Source organism: Platichthys flesus, chromosome 11, assembly GCF_949316205.1.
Source record: "Platichthys flesus chromosome 11, fPlaFle2.1, whole genome shotgun sequence".
In the NCBI taxonomy this organism is placed as follows: Eukaryota; Metazoa; Chordata; class Actinopteri; order Pleuronectiformes; family Pleuronectidae; genus Platichthys; species Platichthys flesus.
The window spans coordinates 21,498,015-21,506,859 of NC_084955.1; the positions used below are offsets into that span (position 1 = coordinate 21,498,015).

Below are 8,845 nucleotides of genomic sequence, written 5' to 3' on the forward strand. Positions count from 1 at the left end.
CCTTTGGGTTATAAATCAGTGAATTAGCCGTTGTTTGTTATTTGTTTTGGTCTTTTTAACAGTTACACATGTTCAAATGTCTCTTGCTGTATATTTTTCAGGATAAATGTCCTCTGGTCTCTTTAACAGGAGCTGCAGGACTTATTTATTATACAGGTCCAGCTTCAGAGGAGCAGGCTGAGCTCCACTTGATGGATTTGCCTCGGCTGCACCTCCATCTCCTCTGCCGTCTGACGGGAGGTGCATGAATGCCGGGGAGCACCGGGTACACCAGCCACACACTGAGAGCTCTGGTAATGGCTCTGTGACACAAGGGGGATTTTTCTTTGGGCAGAAATCTTGGGAAGAAAGCAGTTTGAGGAATGTCCTGCCCTCGCTTTACATTCCCACTGTCAGAAGTGCTCTCGAGAGGGATAACCGGAACCCAGTGACGAATGAGCTTTGGATACCTTCTGCGTCTTTGACACATTGGTTTCATATAGGACGGGTGCATTTAGAGGGCAGGCACACGGCAACTTGCAGCATCAATGTGGCTTCAGTGAGTGATCAGTATTCCGCTCTCACACCAGTTTCCATTCCATTTTCATAATATTTCATCATTGTCTTTTCTATCTCAGAGTGCAGCCTCTGGGAGCTTTAAGCCGTACCTGCCATGCTTGTATCCGTATTAAGGGCTGGTAATATCCAGGACATTTGTAGCTGTGAGTAAAGCAACTTTTCTTTTAATACATTTCAACAAATATTGGCATAGAAAGCAAAAAGGAAAAAATGGATTCTTTTGGTAAACCTCCCAGGGGCACGCCCGAACTTTCACAGCAGATGTTCAATGTCTTTTTCCTCCAGCACCTGATATGACTTGTCCTCCACTTGACCTCTGGTTCTGTTTCCTCCCACGTGATCCAACATGGCCCCGCGGAGCTCGGCCGTGTCAGAGCTGAGGGGTAAATGGGTTCATTTCTCACCGTGATCTTCACCAGAACATCTGGATGGAAACACATCACTTTAACGAAGAGGGAAAAAAAACATCTACGTTAAATAACAAACCCCGGGAGATACATTAACCCTAAAAATAAAAGTTTAATGGATGAGATGATGGTTCCTGAATAGTGAAGCCAAAGTTGATGATTTGCCCTCAGGTGGCCGGCTGGGGTATAGGTGATAAACCCAGCCTCCTCCATGTTAGTTGATGAGACATGGGCCAAGCTAAAAGGGCGAAGTACATGTCAAATAAATGTTTCGTAAAAATGAACAGTTCTTTTTTGATAATTCTCTCAGTGAGATGCAAAATTGGTCAAGTGTACGATCGCCATTGCTCTGGCTCCAAATCGGCAAAAGATGGCAACGTTCGTATTAGGATAGTTTGGTTTCATTTCTGTATATGGGGAGGAAGTGGCGATGGATAGCCCATCCATCTTTATATAGAGACTATGACAAAGCCAAATCAGTGACAGAAGGATTAGCAATGAAGAGATACAATAAATCAGAAATTCTACTGGAAGCTGCATTTTATTTGTATTAGCTCATTATTTCAGGTGTTTTCTTCTGCAATAAACCATCTATATTTTGTTTTGCTTTTTCATTCTCTGGGCGTCTTGTGTTTATCTGACCTCGATCTATTCAAAATTTGAATCCAAAATATAAACATGTCTTTACTACGACCTTTTTTAAATAACATATTTTCTGCAACCACCCTGAAGTCACATCTACGCTAGAAAACATCTCACTGTGGCAGAATGTGACTCGATAACCAATTTATTTTCTCCGTTCTGAAGAATTCGTTCACTGCACATCATCCTAATGGCTGGTCCAGTGTCAGAGATGGTGTCATGGTCTGCAGCTAGTTTCCCTCAGGCCACCTGAACTTCCCATGGTTGTTATTGGAATTCTGAGAATATGTATTGGGCAATCGTGCGAGCATGTTTTATTATTTTGAGATATATTCCAATGAATCATTGATTTAAGCTTCACTCACATATTGAAAAGAGGTTTTATTATAAAGGCAATACAGTACATGTTAAATACAAAGGATAGACGATACAAAAATGATCAGTGCTTTCACTATGAGAATACAGTGTCAGATACAGCCCAGCAGGAGGAAGTGTAGCGACGCTGCTGGCCCGTCGAGCTGAAAGTCCAGTTTCAGATATTTATTTAGTGTCTTTATCTCCCAGCGAGCGGTTCACTCTTCACATTGTTCCACCGCAGTGTGAGGTCATACCGCTCCCAGGACAGGAAGTGAGGCTGTGGGTCTTTCTTCCTCTCAGATGGTTTCCTCCAAACGCTCGTGCAGGCCATCCCCTCTGCTGTTGTGCCGGCGTCGCCTGAAAAGAAGCCGTGTGAAATCTCAGATCACACAGCGGTGACAAACCTTTTTAGTGAGCATGCTCGTTGTGTTGTTGTGTGTCACACGGATCATGTGGGAGGACTCTGGCTGTGCAGCATCTAGTTCTCATTATGCACACTGACTTGTTTTTTTAAATGCAGCTGCCACAAGACTCTTATTTCCCCTCAGTGTTTGGCTTTATGATCAGAGCCTGAAATGAGATTTGTGTGTGTGTGCCTGTCGCTGTGTGTGCGTTACTGTACCGCCACAGCAGAAGTGCCAGCGCTCCTCCGAACAGCAGCAGGAGAACGAGGCACACGACAGCCGCCGTCATCCCTCTGCCTTCCGTCTCGCACGGTGCTGTCGAGTGGAAAGAAGATGATGAGGTGTATGCAAAAGGCCTGAGAGGTCCACTGCAACAAGTCTGCCACTGAACACACCGGAGCTAACAGGAGGCATCCTTGAAACAGCCCGACTGTCTTTGGATCATCACGCCTCTTGGCAGATAGGAATTGCATTAGCCTCGCCTCTTTAGCGGCGGCGGCGGCGGCAGTGTGGCGGTCGTGATTTATTGATCGCACCGAGGAAAATCCTTTATCACTGAAAACCCCGCCACTGATCCAAGCCTCAGAGCAGAACGCAATCAGGACACGGATCAGACACGGGGCAACATTATCATTCTTTTGGAGTTGTGCGTCTGCCACCTGGTGAACGTGAGGACAATGTTCAGTCATCTCCTGAGGGACATGTCGGCCTCAGTGTGGCTGCAGAGCTATTCACTAATTCACCAGCCTGGCCTCGACTCCACTGACTGGAGACAGGCAGACAGATATACAGTCGGTCATCAGAGCTTCTCCCTGAACATGAAACTGATGTGGGCCAAGCAAATTTGCTATGATTGTTGACTATAGCTGACTTCTTCAAATTTACAATAATCTTTTTTTCTAATGTTATATTACTTTTTATAGCTTTAGGCTTTTTATAGATTTATGCTCTGCAAACTGTACAGTTCATATATTTCTAAGAACAATATTTCTACTTCTATAAAGAGGGACGGACAAACAATATCATTTACGATAAATAAAGATGGACGACACATCTGCCCTTACTCCCATTACCCACAAATGAAGCTGAAATATCTCGGATACGAACAGCATCATCTTTGCAGCCACAGTCTGAATAGTGCTGATAGCTGACCCCATGGCGAGTCATTCTCAGCTGTTAATTATGACGATTCACTTCCTTCCGTTAGCATCAAATAACAACTTATAACACGTGGACAGACATTAGCGTGATATGTATTTGTACATTGATTGTTTTGTTTGGACCAAGTCCCATCCACGAACATAAAGGAGGCAAGATTTATGACCGATACTACAGTCAGCCACCAGGGGGCGATAAATACAGCTGTCGTCGTCCATCTTTATGTACAGAGTATTTTTAGCAAGGTACCTGCAGTGTAGGTGGCCGAACTGTAGCCCAACTTGTTGCTAACCATACACGTGAAGTGGCCACAAATGGGGCTCATGGTCACCGACAACCTCGACCCGTCTCCGGAGACTTTTCCGACAGTCGTGCTGATGGCGACTCGCTCGTGGAGCCAGCTGAAGTGCGGGTCCGTCCCCCAGGCCTCGCCGCACACCAGCGAGGAGTGAGTCACGTTGATGCTGACAGAGACGTGGTGCACGGGCTCTGGAAAAGACGAGTAGATAAAGGGTAAGTAGGGAAACAGGTGAGAGGTATGGAGGTATTAATCTATGATTTGGGACAGAAGCAATGGAAACGGGTGAGGTGTTTGGCTCTGGGCACCAGCCGACACCAAAGAATCATGAGAGACGTTTAAAGCTGTCAGGAGAACCTGGCTCCGTTTCAGAGAGCGTAATGAGAGCGGAGAGTGAGGCAATAATGTCGGGGATGGGGATGATAGAAAACCCTGGAAGCTGAGAGAGCAGATGTGGAGAAGAGTGGAGCTGATGAATCTAAACCGTTTGTGCAGACAAGAGCGAGAGCAAAGACGCTTTGACGGGGAAAAAACCAGAAGGGGCGAAATAATCTCTGAGCACGGAGTCGGAGAGAGAAACCCACAAAGCAAGTCCTGAAGGCAAATTTAATTTCAAGTGTTTCATTATTGAAATGAGACATCTGCCAGCGGAGAGAAACGAGGCCTGCTGGTGTGAAATTAAAGCACATTCATAATACCATTGATAATTGTTAATTTAATTCCAGGTCAGCTGATGAGTATTTGAAATATCTTTTCATATCATTACTCTGAGATGTAAAAGACTAAATATGTATAAACATTCATAAACCCTTTTCTCATCCCCGGACCTCTCACCTTCAGACATCGTCTTTACCAGATCAGATCGTGGTGGGAGAATTCTCTAAAAACTGATTATTTGTTATCATGGCAATTAATCAAGTGTTTTTCATAGATTTAATGTTAGAAAATAAGAAAAAACAACCACCCTGATTAGACGGTGCCCATGTTGCTGTTTTTCAAGTGCTTTATTTTGTCTGAGAAACTGCTTGAAAAATATAGAAACCCAAAGGGATTTGGAAGGATTTCCATTTGCAAGGTCAAAATGCCAGTTAAAACCTCGGCTGTGAAGTGAACAAGAACAAAAAAAAAAAAGGTCCTTACAGAACTTGAAGAAAATGTAAATGGGAACATCTCCAATTCCATTACAACTGGGAAAAGTGTGAGGCTCCGAGACAGAAATGCATACGATTTCATTTCCATTCCTCTGGGAAAGTTCAGTAGTTTCTGTGAAAACACTGTGAAAACCCTTCGATTCAAAGCCTGCTGACTTTAGCATGAATCTCAATTCAAACCTGAGCTGTTTGAAAGAGGGAAGAGAATCTCCCCTTTAAAACAGATGATGTCATAAAAGCTCCAAAGTATTAAATGAACTCTGAGGGGAGATTAGTTTGGTCCAAAGGAAATCATCAGAGAACAGAAAGTAATCCTAAACACGGAAAATCCAAATTCTTCAAATGAGCAGGGACAGGAAGTAAAAGTAAGTTCTGTTGTAATGAACCCTGCTTGTAAAAATGACTGTTGGCTACACGTAATATCCAAAGGAGACATATTCAGGTTTAAAATTTTAATTTGGGTTATTACTTGAAAAAGTTTACAAGCTCTAATATTCAGAAAACTAATTTCTTTCCTCAAACTGTCCTTTGCTGTAGCTCCTCTTTACAGCCTCTGTCTGAAACGCTTGACTGAAGCCCAGACTGCTCTGATTGGCCAACTTAACCTGCTCTGTTGTGATTGGTCGACCGCTTCCAGTGTGTGTAGGAAGGGCCAGCCAGAGTTACAGCTTCAGGAGCATTATGAATTTGATCTTTTCAACCCTGCAGATCTTTAGAGAATCTAGAAAAACACAAGAAACTCAAACAGCATCTTAAGCCTGCTGTGTAAATCCCTCCCCATGCATCATACTGTACCATATTCCCTGACGATGCAGTGAGCGGTGGTCTTGGCTCCCATGTGATCCGTCACAGTCACCGCGTACACGCCGCTGTCCGCTCTGCTGTATCCATTAATCTGAAGTGTCGTGCCCTGCTGCTCCACGTCCACATGGACATTTGGCTTCGTATCAGAGCACTTGGAGCCAACGCCAGGGCATGTGGCCAGCGTCTCTGTCGTGGGAGCGGCTCCGGTTTCGGCCTCCCGTTCCCAGGTTACCAACGAGACCTTTTCCAGGGGCCCCGGCTGGATGCTGGCTTTCAGAACCAGACCCGAGCCGGGGATGACGTGCAGCGGCTCCTCGTTGAGAATGTGCACCGACACACACCGGCGCCCGCATGGCACTGAGGACAGAGAGCGGACGGTTTGTTATTTCATGCTCATCAGCGTCCGGTGCATGTTTTCTCATCATGACCTTAAGTCTTTCATATTCATCAGCTCTGACCTTTGGGCTCCTGGAGGTTTTTACATTATTTGGGCAGAGCTGGAAGCTAATAAAACGAACAGCAGCATAATAACTCATCTCTGTCCTCGTGTGCTTTATGAATATGTAAGGCTGCTTTCTGTCAGACAGTGTCAAGCCATGATTTATAGAGCACGACCGCCATGCCTAATGTGATATCCATCAAACCACGTCAATATCCTAAAGTCCCAGTCAGAGCTGCAGTGAAGCCTTCGTTCATTCGCTCCAAGGAGGATTAATCAAGTGTCTTCACCTGATCAGCAAAGTGTGAAGGAGACGTGAACAGTGTGGACCTCAACCAAGACAAGTCTGGCAATCGTTCTTTTCGGGCTGCAACATTTTTGTGTTGTCGATAAAGCATGACACCAAATTTACATGCAGGTTTTGTTCGATTTGATCATAACTGCGGTTTAAACACTATTTGATAAGATCCCTTACTGGCCAAGTGTCAAACCATTGTTGTCCGGCTCCATCTTGGATTTTTGAAACCAGAAGTTACCATATTTGGAGAAGCAGAGGGGGTGGAGCCTGACTTAAAGCATGACATCCTACAGCTGCAATCTCTGCACCCATTGGACGCTACTAGCTGTCAACCCCGCCCATATCCTATGTGACCTACTTTCTGCAGAAGCAAAATGATGACAAATAAACATAAATAAAATGATATCCCAAAATATAAATCATTATATCTTTACCAACTGTTAAATCTGAACAACTGATCATATCTATGACTCGTTTGTTATAGCCACGATGATGAAGGTTGGGTTGGTCTGCCTCTGAGTGCCTGTGGGTTTATTTTTCTGACCTTTTGGCAAAAACAAAGTTAAACAAATCGATCAGTATCTTCCAGAAGTTTCAGAATAAAAGCCCCTGCAGTGTTTGTCTGGTGTGGACAGTGTTTCCTTGTTGAGCTGCAGTGGAGGGACACTGACACAAAGAAGGACGTTTTCTACCAAAAGGCTGAAACTTAAGAAGACATCTCCCTCATTTGTCTATATGACGGCTGCACCCCCCCATTATGCTGTGGCAAACTTAAGACTTCATGTTCAAAAAGAGGACTGTGGGCTTTGGAGGGAAGATTACACACTAGCAAAACCTTCTTCAGTCTTCACAGTTTGTTGTGAGAGTGTAATATTTAATTATTAGGAAGGTGCCAAGGAACAAAAAGCCTTACTCAAGAGAAGCAGCAGGGCGACTCTCCAGCACAGGACACACTGCAGATCCATAGCACCTGCTGGTGTAGAGACAGAACACAGGGTGGAATTTGTCCGTGACCTCAGCAGCAGCACAACACTTCCTTTTGTCCTCATGCAGCGGGGGTGCCACCGCGGCGAGGACGATAACCACCCCCTCAGAAGTAGAAGTGAAATTAAAATGAAAAAATAAAAAAACACAAATCAAAGCTGCACGTCCTGTTATTAAAAAATGAAATGCAAATGGTTTGGCTGTTCCATCCCCCCCCACCCCCCCCCACCCCCTTAATTTACTTGTGAAGTAGCCAGAGATACCGGCATGGGAGGAAGAGAAGTTGGAACAAATTGAGGACCGTGCTGCTGCCAAAACAAGAAAAACAAACTGAAGCCCTTCAAGCAAAGTAGGAAAACACACACAGAGAAGAGGTAACACTGATGAGCTGTGCAGACACACAACCTGCATGCATTCACTGCAACCTGGAATTCACCTCGCTGTTTACCTTGAAGTTATCCACACAGAAATCCCCTCGAGTGGGATTCACCTACCTTCTTTCCAAAAGGCGAGACAAACAATAACAGAGCTGCTCAGGTCTGTGTCCCCCCCCCCTTTCTCTCTCTCTCTCTCTCTCTCTCTCTCTGTCTCTCTCTCTCTCTCTCTGAGGTTAAGGTGCAGTAGATCTCTTTTATGGCCCCGAAATAAAACTATAGCTTCAAAGCATTGGCCATTGCATTGGGAGGAGCGACCGAGGTACAGGCAGCAGCTCCAGATCTGTAAACACAATCAACCGGGAGGGAAAAAGGGCTAAAAGTGTTTTCTTCCTCCTTCACTTCACCTCCTCTGGCCTTTCTCTCCCCTCCTCCTGTGCTTGTCAGGTCTGCTCAGTGAGTCACGTAGGCGTCACCTTATTTTCAAGCAGTTCCCCCCGACTCCCCCCCTGACTCCCCCCTCTGCTTCCTGTACAGTAGGACGTTCCTCTCTCTGCTTTGAGAATGTTCCATTGTAAATATCAACCCCCTCCCTCCCGCCCTCCCTCCCTCTCTCCCTCCCTCCCTCCTTCCTCTCCGTGACCTGAGTCCACCTAGTACATGCTCCCACATTCGAGGGGGGGGGGGGGGGATTTATTTTTTTCACACCGCTTTTGTAAACAGAGATAACAAATGCAATGGTTTTCTTTTGAAGGGAAACCAGTGACAATGCTGGAACAGAGTTGTATGAAACCGGCTTTGTGCTGCAGGCATCTTAACCGGCACAAACACTATTTGCCCCCCAGACACAATACATTGAAATTGGCTTCGAAATATAAAGAAGAGGCCGTACATGAATTACTCTATTCTTATGTTTTTCAATAATTCCCTCCTCTCATATGCAACTCAGGGAGAACCCCCCCCCCCCCCCC

General features: G+C 45.2%; 1 protein-coding gene across 1 annotated transcript; it reads right to left on the reverse strand.

The window, feature by feature from the left end:
• Positions 1–1,973: 1,973 nt before the first annotated feature.
• Positions 1,974–8,325, reverse strand: si:dkeyp-97a10.2 (uncharacterized). The gene is made up of 6 exons (XM_062399797.1): positions 8,282–8,325; positions 7,430–7,489; positions 5,771–6,136; positions 3,776–4,015; positions 2,587–2,683; positions 1,974–2,321 (listed from the first exon to the last, which is right to left on the reverse strand). The coding sequence occupies exons 2-6, from the start codon at positions 7,479–7,481 to the stop codon at positions 2,261–2,263; spliced, it is 816 nt and encodes a 271-aa protein (XP_062255781.1). The 5' UTR covers positions 7,482–7,489; positions 8,282–8,325; the 3' UTR covers positions 1,974–2,260.
• Positions 8,326–8,845: the final 520 nt, after the last annotated feature.